General features: G+C 37.6%; 1 protein-coding gene across 4 annotated transcripts; it reads right to left on the reverse strand.

Annotated features, from left to right (window-relative positions):
• Positions 1–7,360: 7,360 nt before the first annotated feature.
• ZNF527 (zinc finger protein 527) lies at positions 7,361–23,666 on the reverse strand. 4 transcript variants are annotated; one of them, XM_019632595.1, is made up of 5 exons: positions 23,478–23,666; positions 20,736–20,810; positions 17,570–17,696; positions 16,856–16,951; positions 7,361–9,564 (listed from the first exon to the last, which is right to left on the reverse strand). In XM_019632595.1, exons 2-5 carry the CDS (start codon positions 20,766–20,768, stop codon positions 7,991–7,993), a joined length of 1,830 nt encoding a protein of 609 aa, XP_019488140.1. In that variant the 5' UTR covers positions 20,769–20,810; positions 23,478–23,666; the 3' UTR covers positions 7,361–7,990. The 4 variants fall into 4 exon arrangements, with proteins under 4 accessions (XP_019488140.1, XP_019488137.1, XP_019488139.1 ...); XM_019632592.1 differs by lacking the exon at positions 23,478–23,666 and adding an exon at positions 22,455–22,475; XM_019632594.1 differs by lacking the exon at positions 20,736–20,810 and having other exon boundaries at positions 17,580–17,696; positions 23,478–23,566.
• Positions 23,667–25,225: the final 1,559 nt, after the last annotated feature.

Consider the following 25,225-nt stretch of genomic DNA (forward strand, 5'->3'; position numbering starts at 1 on the left):
ATTGGGGGAGGGGAACAGCGTTGGGGAATCGGGGAAGGGGAACAGACAAGTTGCTGTCCTTTTGTTCTTCAGTCTAGTTGTGGAGGACATCACTTAACTGGCCCATGTATTGTGATCATTGGGTTCTTCCCGGGTAAGGCAGTTGCTCACCGGCCATTGAGTCGCTCATGGCGGCTCACGGCAGCTCACGCCAGCTGCTGGCCAGCCCCACTGCAGCCTACGCCATTGCCAGTGATTCACGGCAGCCTAGCTCCAGGTTGAGCTGTTGTTCACCATCTTAGCTGTAGAGGGCGCAGCATCACTAGCCCTAATGTGGGATCTGAACCGGGGCCTCGCTGCTCAGAGCTGGCGTCCCAAGCCAACTCTTAACCAACGTGCCATGCGGCTGGCCCCCAAGAAACCCATTTTTAATAGAAAGACACAAATAGGTTAAAAGTAAAAGGATGGGAAAAGATATGCTATGTTAAGATTTATTAAAAGAAAGCTAGAGTGAACATATTAATATTAGACAAAGATTTGGGAGCAAAGAATATTACAAAGGAGGTCATTTTATAACAATATAATGGGAATCAATTAATTTAAGAGTACATAACAATTCCAAATGTTTATGAATTTAATGCAATAGCTTCAAAACTTACATAAATCAAAAACTGACAGAACCAGAAAAGAGAAACAGACAAATTTACAATTGTAGCCAGAGATATAAAACCCCCCTCAAAATAATTAGTGATAGTAGACATAAACAAACAATGCAACAGAAAAGGAAATATATGAATGTACTCAAATACATCTGGTAATTTAGTATATGCTACAAGTCACATTTCAAATAAGTGGGAAAAGATGGATTATTTGTAAATGGTGCTGAGAAATGGGGTAGCCATATAGGGGTAAAATTAGATTCTTACACACAAAAAATTAAATGGAAAAACGGAAAGCACAAAAGTAACAGGAGAAATCAGGAAATTTTTAAAATTATCTCAGATTACAGAAGGCCTTTCAAACATGAATCAAAACTCAGAAGCCTTAAAAAGAAATAATGGTAAATTAGATAACAGTTAAAAAGTCAACAATAAAAATCAATTTTCAATGGCAATAGAGAACCATAAGTAAATTCAAAACAAATAGTAAACTGAAAAAAAATATTAGCATATCACATCATAAGGTGCTAATTTCCCTATAATGTAAGTAAAAGGTCACTTTCCAATTGAATATTGAGCAAGAGCTAGAGACAGTTCAAAGAAAGAAAGCTCAAACTCATTCACAATAAAAAAGCAAATTAAAACTATACTGACATATTATTTCCCACCTATTAGACTGATAAAGATCCAATAGTTTAATGGCTTGTCCTAATAGATGAGAAATTTATACCCCCAAAACTCAGAATTCATATACTTTTTGAATAAACATGTAACAGCTATGAAAATTGATCACATATGAGGCTATAAAGGAAGCCACATTCAATTCCAAACAATAAATATAAATGTCTGATGATAATGCAATAGCATTAGAAACAATAACAAAAATAACAGCCAAGACTTTGGAGTTAAAGAACACCTAAAGTAAATTATTGGGTTGTCAGAAAAGTCATGACATATTTTTTCTATGTTTTTTGTCGCAAAAATGCGTCATGACTTTTCCGACAACCCAATACATGTAGAAATGAATAACAATGAAAACACTAAATGCCAAAATTGTAGGACACAAATGTATAGCTTTAAGTACATGAATCAGAAAAAGCAAAAAACTAAATTCTAAATTCAAAAATGTAGAGTAAGAGGGACACAGCATAAACAAAAAAGAATTAAATTATAAATATAAAGGGAAGAAATCAATAGAGAACTAGGAGAAATATGAGAAAAGAGTAACAACAAGAGATAGGTTTTTTTTTTAAAAGATCAATGATCAATAAGTTATGTAAACCTGTCAATGCTGATTTAAAAAAAGAGCAAAGATGCAAATAAGAAAATGAGTAAGAAATCAAATGAAATTAGAATAATAAAAGAATCTTATGAATGACTATTGCAAACAAATTTGACAACCTGAAACAAAGTGAATACATTTCTAAAAAATACAAAATACCACAATTGGCACAAGAAACAGAAAATTTGAATAAACCTAATAAATTGAAATTGTATAGAAATATCCCCTCAAAAAAAGAAATAAGCCTAAAGACTGGATGGATTTACAAGTATGTTTTAACTAAACTTTTATGAATGGATTTGATGATGACCTATTTGATAACAGATGAACAGGGTAAGAAGAAACACTTGATAGAAAGGATTCCAAATGACTGAGAAGTATATGGAGATATGCTCCAACTCACGAGTAGTCAACAATAATAATGCAAACTAAAACATCCAAGGAAGATAATATCAAATGTTTACAAGGACATAGAAAGAGGTGCTGCTGTTGTGAGTGTATAAACAGTTGTAGCCATTCCAGAAAGTAATCTTGTTGTATCTAGTAAAATTGTGCAAAAAGCCCTTTGTACAATATTCTAGGGTAAATATCCTAATCCAGTTCAGGGGCACAATGGGACACATACTAGGATGTTCTTTGTAGCAGCAAGAAGTTGTATTCATGACTACTGGAATAAATAAATAAAAAGTAAGTAAATATATACTATGGATTACTACACAAATTAGTTAGAAGTGATGAATAACATTAGAGCCCTGTGGACAGAGGAACATGATAGATCTAAAAAAATGGTGCTGAGTAAAAAAAAAAAAAAAATAGTATTACACCATTAATGTAAACTTCAAACACACCATATGACTTATTTGATAAGGGATACACACACACACACACACACACACACACACACACGCATTTAAGGATGCATACCAAACATAATTGTGTGCGTGCCTGTGGAGAATTGGAATTGGGAATCATGGGGAAAAGAACCAAGAAATGAGTGTTGGACTAAACAGTTTTTATGATGTACTATGAATTGAAGTCCAAAAACACAAATGCAAAAGCCATACCCTTTCTGGCCTCTATCTTAATAGAAGGCAGAGTCCTAACAATTTCAAATATCCAAACAGGAGTTCTTGGAGACTATGTAGCTATTGTTTCCACTCCAGGATCAGAGAGAAGGGCTAGGAACACTGCTGTTTTGGACTTGATACACCAGGAGGCAGGACTTGGGTTGAATTTACAATTCTGTCTCACACAAACAGCTTGCTCTCAGGTATGCAATGCAACATCCTGATTGATTTCATCATTAACAACTGCCATGTTACCTCAAGTAATCCTCAGAAAAACCTGAAAGGCTGGAATTATTTCATTTTTATAGATCACTAAACTGAGCCTGAAAGAAGTATAATCACCTTTTCCGGTTTTCCTAATGAAAAGAGCTGATATCCACATGAAGGTCTAACTCTAACACCTATACTTGTGCAGATCACCAAAAGAACGGATACTTCCATGCTCCTTCTGTAAGAATATGTCAGGAATTGCCATGCCAACACCTTTCAGAAAGCTGACCAGGAAGGTGACTCACTCCCCAGCCACTCAAGTACCCTCACCTCATGGCTTCAAGGAATCTGCTTTTCCCCACCATACAATCTATTGTCTCCGTCTTGAGGTTTGTGAATAAATAGAAATATCTTAGTAGGGTATGGCAAATTGGTATGCTAAGTAGGAACTTGAAATCTTGTTCTAACAAGGAAATATCTTTTTTAAGATACCTTTAAAAGGGGCCCAATCACAATGGCGCAATTCTGCCCAAAATTCATGTAGAGCCCTAGCATCCAAAGAGAGTAACTACTAAAAGGGTACATGACTCAACGGAAAATTTAATTGTATATCACACAAAGTTTTGCATTGTGTTGGCTCAGGAAGAGATGTCGGAAATACTTAAAAAAAAAAAAAGAAAACCTTTTGTAGGAAGAAGAGTATGCAGAAGTGGAGCCACATTTCCTTTGAACTCATTTGCATCAATTGAGACAACTTTTAATGAAAATTAATTTCCAAATGGTCGTTTTTAAACTTCAGTTATTGAAATAATGTTTCACAAATCCTGAAACAACTTAAAGTTTTGTAAAGGGTAATTTATACTTCTTATTTAAAGTGAGCTCTGCCGTGAAGTTGGGCTTTTTCTTCTTGGGCAGCAGGAATGATAGAAAATAGAAAATGTAGTATATGAGGTAAATGCAGTCTTACTTTAGTGTCTTTAGCAGGGCCCCCATGGTTACCTAGCAAGACCTTTTACTGAGAAAAATGGTTTCCCTTCTTAAAAGGGAAACTTCTATTTCTGGTTTCATGTTCTCTTTCAAATATCTATGCTTGTTTTTTCCCTTCCTAAATTCCTTGGAAAGTAGCTAACATCACAGCTTCGGGCAGGAAACACTGAGGATGAGTCTGGAACATCCTATTATTGCCAGGAAGTAAGGAGGTTTGCAAAGATGTGAGGGCAGCGCTGAAGGGAGCAAGGAGTGAGCTTAAAGTGGCCACTAGCTGCTAAGTTCTAACTATTTGAGTATCAAAAATATATACATTGTGATTAATTGAAATGTGTTAAGATTGTAAAAGGCCATGAATTCATAAGATTAAAAAGAAAAATGTTAAAATGCAATACATACATAGGCATAATAAAATATGAGAATTTATTAAGTACAAAGTACACACACACACACACACACACATTTCTATGTTTTATATACCTAATGGATAGGAATTGTGTGTGTGTGTGTGTGTGTGTGTGTGTGTGTGTGTTTAATAGATAGATCTCTTATCTCTCCCAGGTCTGTAGTCAAAAGTCAACTTCAAAGGAGACCTTCTCTGGACACACAAGCTACAATATCATTCTGGTCCCCTACCTCTTCCTTCATCTTTTTCTCCTTAGAATTTACTCTTTTACATAGTATATATTTTATCTATCTATCTATCTATCTATCTATCTATCTATCTATCTATCTATCTACATTTTTATTGCCTGCCTTCCTCATAAGAAATCAGCTCTATAAAGTCAGGGGGTTTTGTCTGTTTTATTCACTACTTTTATCTCCAATGCCCAGATTAGAACAAAACCTGGCACACAGTAGGCACTCAATACAAAATTTTTAAATAAAACATACACAAATATAAACCCTCTGCTTAATGAAGAATAAATTTAAAAACTCTTAAATATGACAAGCAAAAATTATATAAACTATAACAAGGCAGAAAGATATGTTCAGCATAATAACCAAATTTTAAAAAGGAATTCAAAGCTTCATCACCATTCAGCACATTCAACAAAGTGGAAAGGGTTTCACCAGTATGTTCTAAATGAACTGAACAGACTCAAACCCTCATCTCTTAGGACAGGAAATCTCTAGATGGTCCTAGTATCTATGTATCAGATACTAATAAAGCATGAGTTTTTAATAATGCTAAAAGGTCAAGTCAATATATCACAACAATACAATGGATTGTATAGTTGCAAATAAGCAAAATTTAGTACTACATTGTGAGGAGAAATACCAGATTGTAAAATACAAACACCTATGCTAAAGGCATGGGTGTAAAAGATTTTATCAACATTACAAATGAAGTTTAACTGTAAAAATAGAATCAATGGTTTGGGTTTGTCACCTTGGAGCAAGAAATCAGGTTTATATGTAGATCAAGAATCAACTAATGAGGGCCAGCCTAGTGGCGCATTGGTTAAGAGCTGGCTTGGGATGCCAGCTCTGAGCAACAGGGCCCCGGTTCAGATCCCACATGAGGGCCAGTGACACTGCCCTCTACAGCTAAGATGGTGAACAACAGCTCGGCCTGGAGCTGGGCTGCCCTGAGTAGAGTCCCTGGCAATGATGTAGGCTGCAGCCCCTGCTGCAGTGGGCTGCCATAAGCTACTGTGAGTGGCCGGCAGCCAGCGTGAGCAGCCAGCAGCTGGTGTGAGCTGCCAAGAGTCGCTGTGAGCAGCCGTCCAGAGGCCAGCAACCGATCTGCTTACCCGGGAAGAACGCAATGATAATACCAACATGGGTCAGTGAAGTGACGTCCTCCACAACTAGACTGAAAAACAAAAGGACAGCAACTTGTCTGTTCCCCTTCCCCGATTCCCTAACGCTGTTCTCTTCCCCAATAAAATCTTAAAAAAAAAAAATCAATTAATGAGTAACTTAGACTCTTTGACTATCTGAGTCATTATTCTTTTTCCTTGAGGCCTGGTAATTATACTGCAACCTTGGGGAACTTCCAAAATAAGTTATTACTTAACCCTTAGAAAGTATTAAAATAAGTATTCTTATACCTCCAGGAAATGTAAGAAAAATAAATGACATGAATTTAGCTTATGGTAGTAATATATTTTAGATCAGGTGTAATATGTTTGACAGTGTTTTATAACTAATTACATTTGTTTCCGTTCAAGGTTTGAAGTATCAATTATAGTAAATCTGTAGTTTGAGTTGTTTAAAGGGAATCTGTCTTTAGACTTTGGACAAAATAATTTTCAGATTTTGTTAGCTATAAGTATGAATTGAGAAAGAAATTATGAAAATGGTAGTCATTGTTTTGCTCCATGCACATATATAAATCCTTCACTTTTTCCTAATTCATTTGTTCTTATATGTTTTTATAGATACTCTCCAAACAATACCCAAGATTCTAACTGGTTCTAACTGTTCGAGGTAGTTATGTTTCCATATTATCAAGGTTAACCTCCCTATATCCACTCATAAAATAGAAATACATGTATACTGCCCCACACCCTCATGTTCTTCCTTACTCTGAAGAATGATAATGATTTATTCTCTAAAAATCTTAGGCTCCAACTTCTCTATTTTTACCATTAGTTGAAAATGGCTCATTCTTTCTGTCTGCCAGAATGTCTTTATCTGATCTCTCTAGTTCCAAAGAAGTTATCTATAAACTTCTTAAAACAAGTTTACAACACACCCACAAAAATCCTCATTAACAATTTTATCTTATTATTATATTCTATCATAAAATATGTTTAAACCACACTGAAAACAGGAAATCAAGTAATTCCTTTAAGATGAAGAGCCAGTCATTAAACCAATGGATCCATTCTCTTAGTTTGCCATTCTTTCTTTGAAGGCCTATGGTGAATCACTGCCACAAATGATTTTAATTCTTTATGAGAAAGCCTGTTAGGGACTTTTACTAGGTGAATTTTTAAAAATCCATCCATATTGTGAAACAGACTAATACTAAATTAATTTTTATCAATAAAATGAAGTAATTATCTGCTTTATGAAGTCTGTATATTCAACTTTCATATATTTGTTATATCATAAAATTTCTCCTTAGGATAATTATGCCATATAAAAGATCAAGGCTTTATTACATGTATAGTAAATATAGGATGTACGAGTCGGACTCCAATTCCAAGAGGCAAAAATCCAACTAAAGCAAAAAAAGGAAATTTATTGGACACAAAAATGAAAAACTAAAGGATGGTGTAGACTTCAGGCACAACTGGATCTAGGAGACCAAACAATTTCATCAGATTTCTGTCTCTCACTTCCATTTTCTTCTGTGTTGGATTTATCTTGGGAAGGCTTTCCTCATGTAACAGCAAAAACAAAACAACCAACCAAGCCAAACAAACAAAAAAAACACAAAACAAAACTGCTGGTGAGTTTTTAACCCTACTAAATCCTTGAAACTTGCAATTCCAGAGGGAAAAAAAATCTCTAACTACCCATAACAATACCCACACCTTCCCAGGGCTGTATTGGTCTAGACAAGGCCATTTGCAATTCCCTAGGTTGAGGGAAATGACTGGCTAGCCTATGACCAATCCACTGTTCTCCCTGTTTAATAGTTTCATCAGAATCATATGCATTGAGGGTGAGTCTCAAATGAGGCAAAGTAACAGATGTCTACTACTCAGGCTGTTTCAAGTAAGGAATGCTCATGAACTAATGGTTTTTCCATATGTACCATATTCATAGAATTACTAACCAAGAATTCACAGATATTTAAATGAGGATTGAGTGGTGACTAAATGTTTTCTTTCTTATGCTTGTTATAATCAGAGAGTTTCTCTATTATGAATTTTCTGATGTCGTCTAAGAGCTGAGGCACAGCTAAAATTATTCCCACATTCATTACAGTTATAGGGTTTTTCTCCAACATGAATTCTCTGGTGTAGCCTAAGGGACAAGATCTGATGGAAAGCCTTCCCACACTCATTACATTCATAAGGTTTCTCCCCAGTATGAATTCTCTGATGTTGATTAAGGTATGAGCCACAACTGAAGGCCTTCCCACATTTGTTACATTCATAGGGCTTCTCTCCTGCATGACTTCTCTTATGATGAATTAGAACCAAAGCATCACTGAAGGCTTTCCCACATTTACTACATTCAAAAGGTCTCTCTCCCGTATGAATTCTATGATGTCGATTAAGTTGTGAGTCAGTCCTGAAAAACTTCCCACATTTGATGCACTCATAGGGCTTTTCTCCAGTATGAATTCTCTGATGTTGATTAAGATGTGAGCGATAGCCAAAGGTCTTCCCACATTCATTACATTTAAAGGGTTTCTCTCCTGTATGAATTCTTTGATGCAGAGTAAGGGCTATGCGTCTGCTGAAGGCTTTTCCACATTGATTACATTCATAGGGTTTCTCTCCAGTGTGAATTCTCTGATGTTGATTAAGATGTGCGCTTTGTCTGAAGGCTTTGTTACATTCCTTACATTCATATGGTTTCTCTCCTGTGTGAATTCTCTGATGTTCAACAAGGAAGGCATAACGGCTAAAGGCCTTCCCACATTCATTACATGCAAAGGGTTTCTCTCCAGTGTGGATTCTCTGATGCTGAGCAAGGTGTGCACTCTGTCTAAAAGCTTTGTTGCATTCCTTACATTCATATGGTTTCTCTCCAATGTGAGTTCTCTGATGTTCACTGTGAAAGAAGTCATGGCTAAAGGCTTTCCCACAGTCATTGCATGCATATGGTTTCTCTCCACTGTGAATTCTCTGAGGCTGAGTAAAGAACGAGTAACAGCTAAAGGCATCACCACATTCATCGTATCCATGGGGTAATTTTCCGAAATGACTTGTTTGATGTTGAGTAAGTAATGAGTGAAAACTTAAGAGATTTGAAAAATCATTACTTTCATAACGTTTCTCCCCAGGAGGAATTCCTATATCTTTACTAAGATGTGTACTCTTGTTCAATTCTTCACGTTCATTACCTATCAAAGATTCCTTCTCAGCATGTTGTCTCTTATGTTCAATTAGGACTGAATTTGGGGGGAACATTTTATCATAAATATCAAATTTATGTACTTGCTCTACTGTGGAAACTCTCTGTTGTGTTAAAAGTACTGACTTCAAGAGAACACTTCTCTCAGAATAATTATATTCATTGTCTCTTTTCACAGAAGAAATTTTCTTGAGACTTGTCACTTGTCTAAAATGCCTCTCTTGATTTTCATGCTGCTGCTCAAATTCACCCTCATATTTCCAAGCTTCTCTGAAATTGGAGCATTCAAGGTCATGACTTGTAAGTCTTTTCATTACCATCCTCTGGGAAATTTCCTCTTCATCAATGTACCATTTTGGAGATAATTCCTTAATTTCATACCAAGACTCCCAGTCTGCAAAATATCAAGAAAGTAAATGATTCTGTTTTTCCTTTGCAAGGAAAAAGAAAACTATTATAGAAGAAATTGAAAAATTTAATTGGGAGAATGAGGGGAGAAGGTACATGGTTCTGACATCTCTCAAATACAATCATATAATATGAACAAAATACAAAGAAAGCACAAAGAATGAAGAGAGCTCATGAAGGAAGGATGTGTGTGTTAGTGATGAGGAGGAAGTGATTGGGGAAACACAGTAAATGTAGGGCATCAAGATGCAGACAAAGCAAAATTCCAAGAAGATAAAGGATTGGAGATAACTGGTTAGATCATAATCACAGTTTCCCTGCCTCTAGTCTTTTAAGTCTCCAGTCCATCCTGCACTATCCAGTCCTATTAATAAGACTAAAGCTTCTTGAGGGATGGGATTGATATTTACTTCTCTTTCTTCTCCCTGTTGCATCAGTGCCTAGGACAATGACAGCATTTTGTTGAATGAATGTTGAAAGAATGCTCAAGAACTTCTAAAATTTTATCAGAGATGAGAGGAAAAAAAAATTTTTTTCTCGGTGTTTAGAAGGAATCTGGAGGTCAGCTTTTCTCATCATTGAGAGAAAAAATAGAGTACATACTTGATACTTGCATGAGAGGATACTGGTTGAAATAAAATAGAAAGAAAACTATTGTTTAAAAGATGATCTCAAAAAGAGGAAAATGAGGAAGTCCTTTTAATGTCACACGACAATAATCAGCTAATATATTCAACTATATAGAACCTACTACTAGAGCAACTAGTAGAGGGGGTAAATTCTGAGACACAGGTCTTTCTCCCTTTTTAAACTCTAAGGAGAAAGATAAAACTTCTGTGTACAGAAATTCAATATGGCACATAAAGGATGATTAGTTAACATGATACTGATTATTAGTAGTATAAGTGTCAGAAAAACAGAGATCAAAACTCTCTAGCTTAGTTAAGGAATAATTCCTGGAGAATGTGAGCTTGATTTTCAAGGCTCTGGTAAGACTTCCAAAATATAGTAATTATTTCAGTGATGGAATCATTTTCATGTTTTAATATGCTTAGGAATTATTTTAGAACTCCACATGTTAGCATTTTGGGGTTAATTAGATACATCTTTTCCATAACTGTTTCCCATCTATTGTAAACAAAGGTGCCTCCATGTTAGATCAGTACAAAATTGAAAAGCAAAGAACATATTATTCATCTGTATCTTTCTTCTTTCTAATACAGCCTCTACTTCAAGGAAAGCCCCCACCTCTAGCAGTTCCTCCTATGCACAGCCATAGATTTTTCTCTTCCTTGGCACCCTATCTCACTCAACTCATGCCTGAGAGGGCTTTGTTTATTTATCCTCTGTTATCTCCATACTGTTCTTTCTTTCTGTAGAAGTACAACTACTTCTATTCTCTTACCCATTCTCCTACAACATTTTCCATATTCATTGCTCAAGGCCGCTACATTCCCTGTTACCAAGAATAAATCTTTTCTCTACTCCAGGCAAATGGCAGCTTTACATAATACCTAATACAATGCTGAGTAAAGAAGCCTGATGGGAGAAGACTGCAGACATTTCTGATATGGGGTATTTGGAGGTATCTGAAGCTCCAACCACTCCGCCCCCCGCCAAAAAAAAAAAAAAAGATATTCTGGACTTAGGCCGATAAATACTGTAGGAAAAGGAACTCCACATGGGGTATTTCCAGGGGAAACTATAGAGCAGGAAATAAGTACTGTATATGTAGAAGACATATTCACTATCATTGGAGTAGAGAAATACTTAGAAGTCAACGGTTTCATGATGACATTCAACAAAAGAGAAAAGACAATTCTCCCTTATCAGTAACTGATTCAGGGGACAAGGGAAGTTATGGATTCAGGCAAAATGGAAAAGCGCTATTGGGTTGTCAGAAGAGTCATGAAGTATTTTTTCTGTTTTTTGTTACAAAAATGCATCATGACTTTTTGGACAACCCAATAAAAGGTCCATGTTGCACAGTGGAAACACAGGGTTTGGGATCAGACAAAGGTGGGTTTGAATCCTAACTGTATCTAACAAGCCAGTTATATTACCTTTAACAAACAGATTAACCTACCTTTTCAGCTTCAGTTTCCTAGCAGGCAAAATGAGGTGACCTTGCAAGTATGGTATAAAAATAAGGAATAATATATTTATAACATACCTAGCAGTGTTTGGCTCATTATAGATATTTGGTGATACTTATCATAAAATGTAACACATTAATGTATACTCAGTAAGTATTTCTTATACCTATACCACTAGTAGGCTCAGATTTATTACATCTGATTATGTGATAGGCTGATGTGATACCTATTATATCACAGGATTGTGAAATAAGCTGATGGTCAAGTGGCAAGACCAAGAACGGGAGAGGTAAACCCTTTGGGGTTAAAATGTATCCAGGCAATATGTTAGATATTAGAGATATGTCATTTCCAACTGATTATAATTTGTAAGTGGAGGGAAGTTATAAATCAAGGTATGATCAACTCTGCAATCCAATCAGAACTACATAGTAAGTAGGCTTATGTATAATGTTGGAAAAGGGAAAGGTCTTACTAGACTGTGGACCTAGTTTCCCACATGTTCAACTGGTGACCAGTAGATAAAATGGTAGACAGACTGATGAAGTAAATCATCTCCTGGTATGAAACCCAGGAGATTCTAGTGGGAAGTCTGAAAAAAAAAAGCCAATACCTGTGAGGGGAGTCTTTTTATTTATTTATTTTTTTAGTGAAATATAGTTGATACAATATTATATTAGTTTCAGGAGTATACAACATAGTGATTCAACATTTATATTCTTTATGATGTGATTACCAGAATAAGTCCAGTAATCAGGAACTGTCTGTCACCAGATAATGTTATTAGGATAATATTGACTATTTCTCTATGTTGTATATTACATCCCTGGGATTTTTTTTTTAGTAACTGGAGATTTGTACCTAATGGGGAATCTTAAGAAGAAAGTAGGAATTTGCTGCTAATGCCCAGAATATGTTCCAATGAATAACCTGACCAATGACACACAGACTTACAGATTTGATCTCCTTTTGTAAAAGACTGTATAGAGCTATGCTGTCCAATATGGCAGTCACTAACCACATATGGCAATTTAAATTAATTAAAATAAAATTTAAAATTCAGTTTATCAGTCACACCTAGCCATATTTAAATGCTCAAGAGCCAAACATGGCTAGTGGCTACTATATTGGAAAGCCTCAGAGATATATTGTGTTGTCGGAAAACTCATGATGCATTTTTGCAACAAAAAACATAGAAAAATACATCATGACTTTTCCGACAACCCAATAGATCATTTCCATCACCACAGAATGTTCTATTAGATAGCACTGTATAGAGATCCAGATTAATATGACAAAGATGGTACGTTTGAATGAAGAAAAGACAGAAAAATAGGGACAGGAGCCAGTTAAAGGGAGACAGAAACAGAACACAACTTTGGACAGAGAAAAAGAATTGGGGTCAGAACTACCCTATACACCTCATAAAATCTCCTGGGTTTCAGACCAGGGAATGATTTACTTTATCAGTATATCTACCATTTTCTCTACTGTTCACCAGTTAAGCATGTGGGAAACTAGGTCCACAGTCTAGTGACACCTTTTCCTCTTTCATAGGCTGAGGAATATGAAAATGAAGAAAGGCACCTGGATTTAATCAAAGTAGAGGGGGAGAAGCCAGATTGCAAGTGGTAATGGAAGAGAATCGGAAGTAAAAGTAATGAGTGAAGATTACAATTGGTATATAAGTAATTGGAAGAGAGGAGGGAGTATGGTATACAGGAACACTAAAAAGGCCTATAAAATGTTATGAAATTATTTTAAAGAAAATTTAAACAAAAAATACAACTGCACCAAATGAAAAAAATCTGTATGCATGCCTGTTTACCCCAAGTTAATTTATATCAGGTCAATTACATTCAGAATTCCATGAAAGGTTTATTTCTGAACTTATAAAATTATTTTAAAGACTGCATGGAAAAAATGATCAATAATAAATATAAAAGAAAATTCTGAGGAAAGAAATAAGTTTCTAGGACCAATAATATGACCTAAGCCTTGCATTTTATACCTTCCTTCCTTAAAATCCCTGCAAAAGTTCTAAACCAGGGTGATAAAATTCTCTATAATTGTGGGGAAATGTCAAGAGAAACATACTGAAGCATAAAAAAACTTACAGGATGCAGAGAAGAACCCAGCAAACAGGAACATGAATTCCCCCCTACTGTTACAGCAGCAATAGGAAACTAATATAGAAATCAAACTGGTATAACCTTTCTGGAAGGGATGCACTTAATCAGCAATCCCACATCTAGGAATCTACCTTGGAAATATAGCCTCAAAATATGAAAATACATATGTGTAAGGTTATTCATTGCAGCATTGTTTGTAATTATAAAACAGTACAAACAACCTAAATGTCCATACATCAAAGAGTAGTTGACTATATTATGATAACATCCAAATAATGGAATATTTTGCAGCTGTTAAAAAAATGAGAACGCTTCCCATGAACTAATATGGAGTGATTCCCTGTATATACAGTTAAGTGAAAAAGCAATATGCAAAGAGTATCTATGGTATGCTACTCTTCACATAGCATACAAGAAGATACAGGAAACTACATATATATCTGCTAGTTTGTGCAAAAGAAACATAAAAAGGACAAACCTGAAAATAAAGAGATTGGTTATCTACAAGGGTTGAGTAAGAAAGGGGTAGGAAGAAGAAGGGAATACAAACAGGATAGTAGGGATGAGATGGGAACAGTTTTCTGAGGATGTATTTTTGAAGAGCTCTGATTTTATTTTTTGTAGCATAGTGATGTTTCAGATACAAAAAAGATAAACAATTCAAACCAATCAGGATGTGTGGTAGGAACTCAAAATGGAATACAAACAGTAACAAATGAACCTAAAAGACCTAACCTAAGTAACTTCATAAAATAGTATTTTGAATGAATACTGTAAGACTAACAAAGAAAAGAACCAATAATGTAATCTAGTTAGTAATTTGTTTCTCACAGAGAAATAGATTGGAAATTCTGAAATTACTTTATGTAAATATTAAAATTGAGCAAATAAGTAAATATATTGTTTCTCATTGTCATAAAAATAAATTACAAGTAAGTAAAGGAGGAAGGCTACAATAAACCCTGTGGAGCAGGACTAGAATCAGGATATCAGTATAAACTGATAGTTTTAATATATAAAAAGACAGAGGCAGAAATAAATATAGAAGAGTGTTTGTGTGTTATTATACGTACATTTATTTCCCAGCTTAATCTACTGTGAGGGCCTAGAAGCAATGGCATCCCAGTAGCATTTAGCACTCCTAACACCCAGAACTTGGTTTCTAAACATCATTTCCCAATAAAAGGAACCAGGTCCCCTTGGAAAAATGGTTGATTCAAGGCTGGGGTAAGGAAAACAAGATGCATCTGGGACACCTGGAACCACAAAGGAAGGATGTGCTCAAAAAATGGACGGAGGCATGTCAAAAGGTCAAAGGAACCAACTTGAAGGAGATCCCAATGTTTAAAGCTGGAACAATTTGAGCAACAAAATGATTCATTGGATTTATCTCACAGAAAAAAATAAAAATCCCTGGTTCCATAAACATAAAGAAATAATTGAATATACAACTAAATAGGAGTAAGGAACAGCTCTTCCCTACAGAACAATCCTAATTAATATATATAAAGAAAAGAGGGAAATGGAAAAATCAACATTAGGTCAAGACTATGGTACTGTTGCAGACAAGATCTAATAAGCCAATGAATGCTAAAACTAGTGGGAAAAAGTTTTAGAAGGAACTGCATAGTTTCAAAGTATCTTCCCCAAGATATTTACTAATTACAAACAGAAAAACACTAGTTGTACAATGGAGAAACAAGGCAGACACCACCTTCACCAAGTAATCAAAATTAACATAATCAATAATAAGACATATATCAATATTACGAAACCCTTGGTATATGCACTGAGAGAGATACATTATTTCTGTGCCACTCTTTTCAAAAAATGCATTACCTCAAGCTAATCATGAGATAACATCAGATAAACCCAAATTCAGTGGAAGCAGATATAATGAGCCATTTTTCCAGAATAGAGCATATCTGAAGACTTGAAATTTCTCCCAGAAGATGAAATCAACAGATTACCTAATGTGTCTAATTGTCTTAAGAGATTTAGATAATTGATGGGGAATTGGGAATTGAGTAAGGAATGTGTATGTAAAAAACTAAGCCAAAAAAAAAAAACCAAACCACAAAATCCCCAGATAATTAACTAAAGGCAAAATAAAAAGTTGTACAGAAAAAGTAATCTTGGTATATGCACAGCATTGCTATGACTAGCATTTAATAGCCATAATAATGTAAACGCTAAACTATGATTCAATCAAAATTATGATTTTGGTGAGATTGAGACTGGGGCATGGGAAGAGAGAGGAGAGAAAGAAAGAGAAAGAGAGACAGAGCGTGTATGTGTGTGTGTGTGTGTGTGTGTGTGTGTGTGTGTGTGTGTGTGTGTGTGTGTGTGAGAGAGAGAGAGAGAGAGAGAGAGAGAGGGAGAGAGAGAGAGAGTAATGGTTTCAGGATAAAAAAATACTAAATTCTTATTTTCTTGGTGAGGAGATACTTGATATGGACTAATCTTGAAAAAACAAGAAATAGCAACATAAACATATTTATTAGAGACATGAAGGAAACATCAAAAGAAACTGAAAAAAAATTTTAATAAAAAAACAAAAAAACATGCATGGCTGCTTTTGCAGCATAAACAAAAAAAAACAAAAAAAAAGAAAAGAAACTGCAAAAGAAAAGCAAGTGGACCCCCTCTAAGGAGAGGGAAACTGGGAGCAGAGCAAGAGACTGCCTTTTTTTTTTTCTTTTAGGGAAAACTACTTGGCTCTTTAAACAATGTGAATGTATAACTTTGACAATAACTTTCATAAAAATAAAAGCTCTAGAAAGAAATCTATAAATGTATACAATTCTGACTGTAAATGGTAAAGAAGAGCATGGAAGGACTGGGATTCAGGGTATAGGTAGGAGCATTACAGAGAGTACAGTCTGATAGAAACAGAAAGGAAAAAACCCAAGGTGTAGGTGAGGTTTCTAGGGAAGTGCAGTTTCCTTCTGAACCCAGGGCCGCCTCCTCAAGTGCAGGGCAGTCTGCTCATGACCACTTTGGCTGACACATTACAACAGCCCTCCCTGCCTGGTTCCCGGTCACTCACCAGTATATTGATCATCTGACATCTCTCTCTCCACCGTCCAAGGTTCCTTCCCTTGCTCCAATAAGGAGATCATGTTGGGCTTCGAAATGGATAGTCCTGTTTACAGGAGAAGAAAAATAAGAGCAAGAGAGACAGACAGAGTATACTATAGCTGTTTCAGGACTCACACGCAATCTCTTGGTCATTAGGCAAGAAAGGACATTAGAGGAAGGGCTTGAGAGTGGAATGATGCTTGTATGGAAGATGAAGCTTCTTCCATAGCAGTGGCTTTCAAAGTGCTAGAGCAGAAGCACCATCACCTAGGAAATTATAAGAAATGCATATTCTCAGGCCCCAACCCAGACCTACTGGATCAGAAACCACAATGGTTATCGAATGTTCATAGGCATCAGAATCATTTGGAGGGCTCATTAAAACCCAGACTACTGAGCCTATTCCCAGAGTTTCTGATTCTGAATGGTCTAGCGTGGAACCCCATAATTTGCAATTTACCAAATTCCCACGCGATGTTGATGCTGCTATTCCAAACCATCATTCTACAGCAAAGGGAGCCACTGATTTCTAACTCTATAACACTACTTCAAATCATTTCCTGGGGACAGGAAGTAGAAATTCAGCTAAGCACTTAAGATGCCCTAGGTATTCTCACTGGAGGAAGCAAAAAAAAACACCCCAGAGGGAAGATTTTGAATTATGGGGGACAGACATCCTTACCAAGGCATACCAAGTTCCTGTAGTTCTCCAACATGACATCTCTGTATAAATCCTTCTGAGATGTGTCCAGCCATTTCCACTCTTCTTGGGAAAAATCTAGAGCCACATCCCTAAAGGTCACCAATCCCTGAAATTTAAAAAAAAAAAAATCTTGTTTGCCAAGTGCTCACATATGATCCTAGCAAAAAAAAATTCTGCCTGAATTCAAAGCTCTAAATGGTCCAAGGAAAATAATTATTGGAGAACAAGTACGTAACCAGGTTTGTCAAATATTGTGAGACAAAAAGAGAAATATCAGAAACAGACTTACCCCTTGGAAATTATACGTTTTTTTTTTTAAATGAAAGAGCAAGGACATATACACAGAGAAAAAATTAGCTTATAGCATGAAACATGAGTTTTATAACAAAAGTATATGAGCAAAATCTAACTTTTATGTTACATATACTAAGTATCAACATTCTTATAGGGAGAATTCCTTTATATTCCCTAAACTGCGATAGCAGATGGCTCAGAGTAGTGAAGGAAGGCCTTGAATTGGGCATTAACAAACAGGTATGGTCTGAAATTTAGACTCTACATGTAAGGAAAAACTTCCAGGAGTGTATCTTGAAGCAACGTTGACCAAAGTGTCCACTTGTATGTATGTTTTTGGCACCCCTAGTACTTGTAAATAGTCCCTTTTGAGTTTCTTGCCAGAACCCTGACTGATAAACATGTTGATCCAATGTACTTCTAGGATATCCCACCAAAAGCACCGCTATGCAACTCTACTACACTTCCTTAATAAATCCCCTCTCCCATTCCCCGAGACTATTTCATACCTTCTATCTCGCTCTCTCTCAAATCACCACTAACTCCTCCCCTGTTCTCACTTTGTACTTCCTCAGTGTCTAGCCCACCATATGTACTTACTGACCTGGATCTGTACTCATTTGTCTGCCTTCCCTCTGTTACTACAGATAAAATGCTAGGCTTCCTATCTAAGACCAATCCCTCCACTTGTCCATACAAGGACATTGTCACCTCTCTTTCTTGCAAACGTCAGGGAGCTATCAGATATATCCCTTGTATTACTAGTATTTTCTCACTTTACTGGATTATTCCTATCAATATATAAACTGATGCAATATCTTCCATCTTATAAATAGACAGATACATAAATTCTCTCCCACGATTGCACTCTAGCTATTGTCCCATTTCTCTACTCCTCTTAATAACAAAACTCTTTCAAAGAGTTGTTTAAATCAGTAGTGTCCAACAGAAATACAATGTGAACCATGTATGTAATTTAAACTTTTTCAGCAGCTACATTTAAAAAGTAAATATAAGTTAGTGTAATATTTTTAATTTAACCCAATATATGTAAGATGTTATTTCAACCTGTAATCAATACAAAATTATTAATGCTTTACATTCTTTTTTTTGTACTGAATCTTCAAAATCTGGTATGTATTTTATATTCATAGCACATCTCAATTCAGAGTAGTTATATATGGCTACTGGGTACATTATTAGACAGCACAAGTCTAGACTCATTGTCTCTGTTCTCACTTTTTTCACCTTCTGTTGTCTCTGGAATCTACTGCAATGATGCTTTCATCCCAACCACTCTATTGTTGTTGTTGTTGTTATTATTATTATTATTATTATTATTATTATTATTTTAGCTGAGCCATCCTGCCAACTGTTGGGAGCTCAGCGGCAGCTCAGCTCAGGCTGGGAATCGAACCAGCAACCATGTTGCTCGGAGCTCGCACTCTTGAGCAAGCCCTTAACCAACTGAGCCACTCAGCCGGCCCCCCAACCATTCTAAAAAGTCGCTCTTTTCAACGGTATCAGTAGCTTCCATGTTACCAAATCCAGTGGCCAGTTATCAGTCTTCATCTTCCTCAATCTCTCAGAAGGATTTAACTTAGTTGATTATCACCTCCTTGAAAGATTTTCTACTCTTGACTTCCAGGACCCATACTCTTCTAGTTTTCCTCCCACAGAAGTCCTTCTCAGTCTCTTTTGCTGGTTCCTCCTCTTCTTGTCAGCCTCTAAATGATAAATGCCTTAAACTCAGTCCTTGGACCTCTTTGCTATCTACATTCACCACAACCTCAAGATAATCTCATCTTGTCCTCTGGCTTTAAATACACTAATGATTCTCAAATTCCTATCTCCAGTCCTAAACTCCACGTATATAATCAATATTCTACTTGGATATCCAACACATCTCTCAAACTTAATATACCTAGAACTCAATTCTTGATTCCCACCTCATCCACCTAGTCTTTCCATCTCAGTAAAGGGCATGGCCATTTATACAGTTGCCCAGGTCAAAAATCTTTGTAATCATCCATGATTTCTTTCTTCCTCTCACATTTCACAACCAAGTCCCTGATCAAATCCCTTATTTTCTATCTCCAATATATATCCAGGATCTCACCAGCTCCAACACCACTGCTAAGGTCCAAGCAGCTATCTCCTCCCACCTGGATTACTGAAGTAGTCTCCTGAATGGCCTCCCTGCTTCCACCCTTACTTCCCTTACTTCTCTTTCCTTTTTAAAACATAAGTCAAGCATATCACCAACACTCCAGTGGCTCTCCTTCTCCCTTAGTACAAAACTCAAAGTTCTGATCATGACTTTCAAGGGCCTATATAATTTGTTCCCCAGCTACTCCTATGACCTCACAGTGCTCATTTGTCTCCAAGGATACTGGCTCATTGTTATTCCTGAAACACATCAAATGTGCTTCCACCATAGTAACTTTATACTTGCTATTGCTCCTACTTTTAAAGCTCTTCCCCAGATCTTCACAAAACTTACTACTTTCACTGAAGTGTTTCTTTGCTTAAATCTCACTTCCTCAGAAAGGCCATCCTTGACCTCCCTGTTTAATAAGGCACTCAATAATTACTCTATCTTTTGTTTCACTTGCATTTATCTCCAACACAACTCATGATCCATCTAAAGAGGGACAGTTCTGTTTCATCACACATTTGAGCACAACACTGAGTAAAAGAGATATTAAATGTTTTCTGGAAGGATTATATGAACACATGGTGGAGAGAAGTGGAGAGAGTGCTCACTGGATTATATGTGACTCTCTCTGTAGTTCAAAGTCTTGAAAAACGAGGTGGAATTTCTGGAAACAAAGTGAAAACATCAACTTGCCTGGAAAATGGATTTACAAAGTCCAACAGCCATTCCTCCTTCCTTCTTCAATTTTCTCTTTTGGAGAATAAAGTCCTGAAAAGGGAGAGTTAAAGAAGAAAAAATGGCAGACCAGCCCTACGTTGCTGATCTGAGACTTACAAAGATTGAGCCATTGCCCCTTTAAGGTCCCCATAGCCTCAGTTCTACCCCCTTCCAAGATCTGAGAAAAAGGCCAAAGCTGATCTTAACTCCTTAAATCCTGACTGATAGTCAGAACACAGCCTGCACTCAACAAAATCAAAAGTCCATTCTATGGCTAACAAGGCAATTTATGATCTGGGCCTGGCTCCCACACAGACCTCATTTCCTCCTCTCTCACGTTTGGTCACCCCACTCCAGGCACACAAGTGTCCTTACAGTTTCACAACCCCTGCACATACTCCTGCAAGGCTATTGTCTTTGCTTTTCCTTCTGCCTGGACATGGCCCACTCTCTTTTCATTCCTATCTGTGCTCAGTTGTCACCACATCAGAGGGACTTCCCTGAAAATTCTATCTGAAGAGAATCTCCTTTCCAGTCTCTTTTTCTTATCCTGATTAATACTTTTCTTCTTAGCATTTAACACCATCAAACACATTATTTATTTTTTTCCTGTTTACTGTTGTCTTCCCAATCAATAGTGTAAGATCTAAAAGAGCTAGGATTTTTTAGGTTCACTGGTGCTAGAATAATACCAGAACCATTGCAGGTGCTCAAAAAATATATGATAAATCTTTCTGTGCCTCCTGTAATATATATAGTGATGTTACACATGTTGTACATATCTGTATCTTATTTAATCTACACAAAACTGCAAAGGTAGGTGTTATTATCCCCATTTTACCAACAAGTGAAATTGAAGTTCAAAAAGCTTAAACAACTAACTGAAAATCGTAAGAGTCAAACTGTGGTGTGACTCAAAAGCTGGTCCTCTTTCAAAAGCCAAACTATTTGAATGGGAAATATTCAACATAACCTGAGGAATCAATGCCATATATTTCTTAGAGAAGTATCTTCAGAGATTACAAATGTTACCATTATTCCTCCACAGAAATGCAGCCTGGGGCAAACTGCCAAATTTTAACACTAAACCAATAAGAAACTCCACAGCCTCAAATATTCCTTGTCCTCTCAGAGCCAACATTTCTTCATTCTGAAAACAAAGATAGTTGTATTTGACCTAGAATTTAGGATACATGACCCCCTGCTCTGCACTGGCCCACTCAGTCTCTAACAAAGTTATTTCGTTAATGCAATGCAGCTTGAAATTGTCCATAAAAGCCTGTGCAACCTGAGAGGAGAATCAGTCTTCTCAGCATCTGGGATCCCTAAGTAGCATCTGCATAATAGAAATGTTTTTTAAATTTATGTTTGCAAATAGCTTGGATAATATTTTCCAAGTTTGAGATGAGCTATCAGTCTTTGAAAGAAGGTGATATTAAAAGACTTGGGCTTTATATATAGCCCCCAAATGAAGGCTGACTCTCCACTCCTTCACTCACTGTCTACATGACCTTGGGCAAGTTAATCCATCTCTCAGAACCTTTCTTTCCTCACTGTCAAGATTGCATGAGCCAACTCCTGGCATAGAGACGTGCCACCCTTGGTCCCACTTAGATTCTACATACACATTTGGAAAGGCAATGAGAACACTTTTCTTTATTAACTGAGAAAGTCAGAACCAAAAATTGAGCTCACTTGGTACATCAGAAAAAGAGCCATGGATCAGCCTCTCTCAGCACCAAATGTGGAAGAGTTTGACAAGGAAAATGCTAACATCTCCAAATCCGCAGCCTAAGGAGAGGAAAACTGGGCTTTCAGGTCGGGCTCTCCTCTTCCAGAGGCAGCCAATTTGAGGATGATCTCACTACAATGTCTTCAATCTGGGTCCTGTGACTCACTAAGGAGCTGGAGGAAGAGACCTATATTAAATTCCCATTTCCCAAAGGTTCCTAGTCCAAGATTACAGATAATCCTCTCCAACATCCTCAGAACCCAGGGTCCCCATTTTTCACTTTAGTAATTAAAAGCAAGGATGCTGGAGCCAAACTGCCTGGGTTCAAATCCCAGTCCTGTCACTTATTAACTGTGTGAACTTGGGTAAGCAATTTTAATCTTCCTGTGCCTCACAATCATACATTGGTCACACATACAAAAATTCTCATCCAATCACACACACATACATGGTCGCACAATCACACACATAATGTCACACACATGCACAGTTGCATTAACACAAAGAGATGATGATACACAATTACTCCAACAGACAGTTTGCACGCAATTTCACACAGTTACATATCACACAAGGTCACATATCCTGTCACAATTACTCATACAAAATTATAGCTGCTGAGATAGGTGGTCATGGTTACACAAGCACACCTGCTGTCACACACAAACAGTTATGTCCACAAGAGGCAAGTGGTCAAACACACACACACGTCATACCCGCAGTGTCACACAAACCCGTACACGTAACACAGATACTTGCAGAGACAGTGACACACAAACACACAGTCATTGTTTTATATCAGCGCATAATCACACGGCAACACACAAAAATCACTCTGTCACACCCGCAGCCTCTCACATAGTTATAGATGGTAGGTACACACAGTCTCCCCAACGACGTCTGCCCGGTCACCATGCCTGTCCACCCGATCCACCCCAAGCCGGTCCCTGACCGCTGGCTCTCGCGCGCAGTCAGGCCCTACTCACCTCCCAGGTCCGTGGACTCTGGAGACCCGCCCAGCTACCGGAGACCCGCGATGTCGCCTCCCAGAATCCCCAGGGGGCAGGAAAGGGGCGGGGACTGAGGCGCGCGAGACCCCTGAGCACCGCTGGGGGAACATCCAGCAGCAGGGATCGGGACAAGCTACTCAGCTTTTCCTTCCGACTCCGCGAACCACCAGCCCCAGAAGGCTTTGCGCCGCGGCCGTTGCTGAACTACATTTCCCAGAGGGCCCCAAGGGCAGCCTCTACTTAGTGCTGGCGCTACAGGCGGCGGGGGCGTTATGTGCGGGTACCCGGAGAGCTGTGTGCAACCCGGGGCGACCCTGGGCACTTAAGCGACCTTAGGCGACTGTGTGTGAAGAAACGGTGAAGATGCGCGTGTCCATGACTGTATGCTTAGGTGTGGCGGTTTGTGTGTGACTGTCGCTGCACGCTGTTGTGCTTGGGCACCAGGGGGCGACGGATTCTGTCAGTGCAGTGAGTTTTTGTATTTTTAATCACGTCCTGTGACTGGGGGTCGTTTTGTGACAGATTGTGGGTCTTTCGCGCAGAGAGTGTGAGAGTAGTTGTGGGTGTGAGAGGGATTGTGGCAGACTTTGGGCGTGACCGTTTCTGTAACTGTGTTGTTATCCCAGAGGTCGCAGGAGTTTACCTCTGACATGCGGTGGAACTTTGTTTCTAGTCTTGCCTTTAGGGTTGAGTCCGTGGGAGAAGTCTTTGTGTGTCTGTGTATGTGACTGTCTCCAGATCTAACTGTTCTCCATCCTCCACCCTATCCTTCACTCCCCTGCCATGGGCGGGGCACTGTTACCTTCATTTTTATATCCCTTATCTCCTTGCACCTGATGTGGTTGGTGTATGCATAGAAGGATAATTAGATTCCATTTGTAGTAAGATGCTCATTTGCACCAAGGCTGTTTATAATGTTGTAGCCAGTATCTCTGGGATTTCTCTTGTTGCTGCTTCTACCTTTTCACTTTCCAACTTTAATTAGGGCCCAGCTTTAAGAAAACTGTTCACAGTCAGGAGGACAAATGTGAGCCTCTGAGTGATGTTAAAGAAAACCAGAGCTGAGCAGTTGAAGTGGGAGTAAAAAAAACAAAATAAAAAACCAGCAGAACGATTTTATTCAGGAACTATCTAAGGGACTTCATACAGAAATGGGCTCAATTTCAAATACATCAAGAACAAATGGGGATTTGTAAGAAAGGAGCAAGGGTTGGAGAGTGTGATGGAAAATTACTAAGAGGAGACATCAAGGGTAGGGAGGAATTCTTGCTAGACTGACCAAGATTCTTGCTGAGGGGAGGCCAGGGTGAATAAGAAATTTAGATATTGTGAACACATATAAAGAATTCTGGCTGAACCAATATGACAGAATTCTTGCTAAAACTGGGTGATACAAAGGCAAACACTGAAGCCAAAAGGTTGAAGTCAGATTGAGAAGCGTGTTCAGAGAAGCCTGAGTAAAGATTGGTCAAGAAGAAAATCTTTGTCAGTGAAAGTTCCAAAGCAAGCAGCATTCTTCCCCATCCCGAGACCCTGGAAGATCTAGAAAGTGCACCCAAGTCAAGATCTTGGTAAGGGATATGTGGAAGCAAGGGAAAGTTCTTGAAAGGAGAACCCATCCTTGGAGAATTATCCATCTAATCCCTTCCCCCACAAAGAACCCTCTGGCTACCAGGGCTGAAATGACTTGCTATTTACTCTGTGAAATTGGTCGTTACTTTCAG

Source organism: Hipposideros armiger, unplaced genomic scaffold (assembly GCF_001890085.2).
Source record: "Hipposideros armiger isolate ML-2016 unplaced genomic scaffold, ASM189008v1 scaffold_1154, whole genome shotgun sequence".
NCBI classification, from domain to species: Eukaryota; Metazoa; Chordata; class Mammalia; order Chiroptera; family Hipposideridae; genus Hipposideros; species Hipposideros armiger.

What these genes read in the sequence shown, in the direction of transcription:
- ZNF527 (XM_019632592.1), bottom strand. An exon ending in TTTGTAAATCCATTTTCCAG is followed by an intron (nt 17,697 to 20,735) that starts GCAAGTTGATGT and finishes TTTAAATTTCAG; the next exon opens with GGATTGGTGACCTTTAGGGA. An exon ending in GTCAGATGATCAATATACTG is followed by an intron (nt 9,565 to 16,855) that starts GTGAGTGACCGG and finishes GATATTTTGCAG; the next exon opens with ACTGGGAGTCTTGGTATGAA.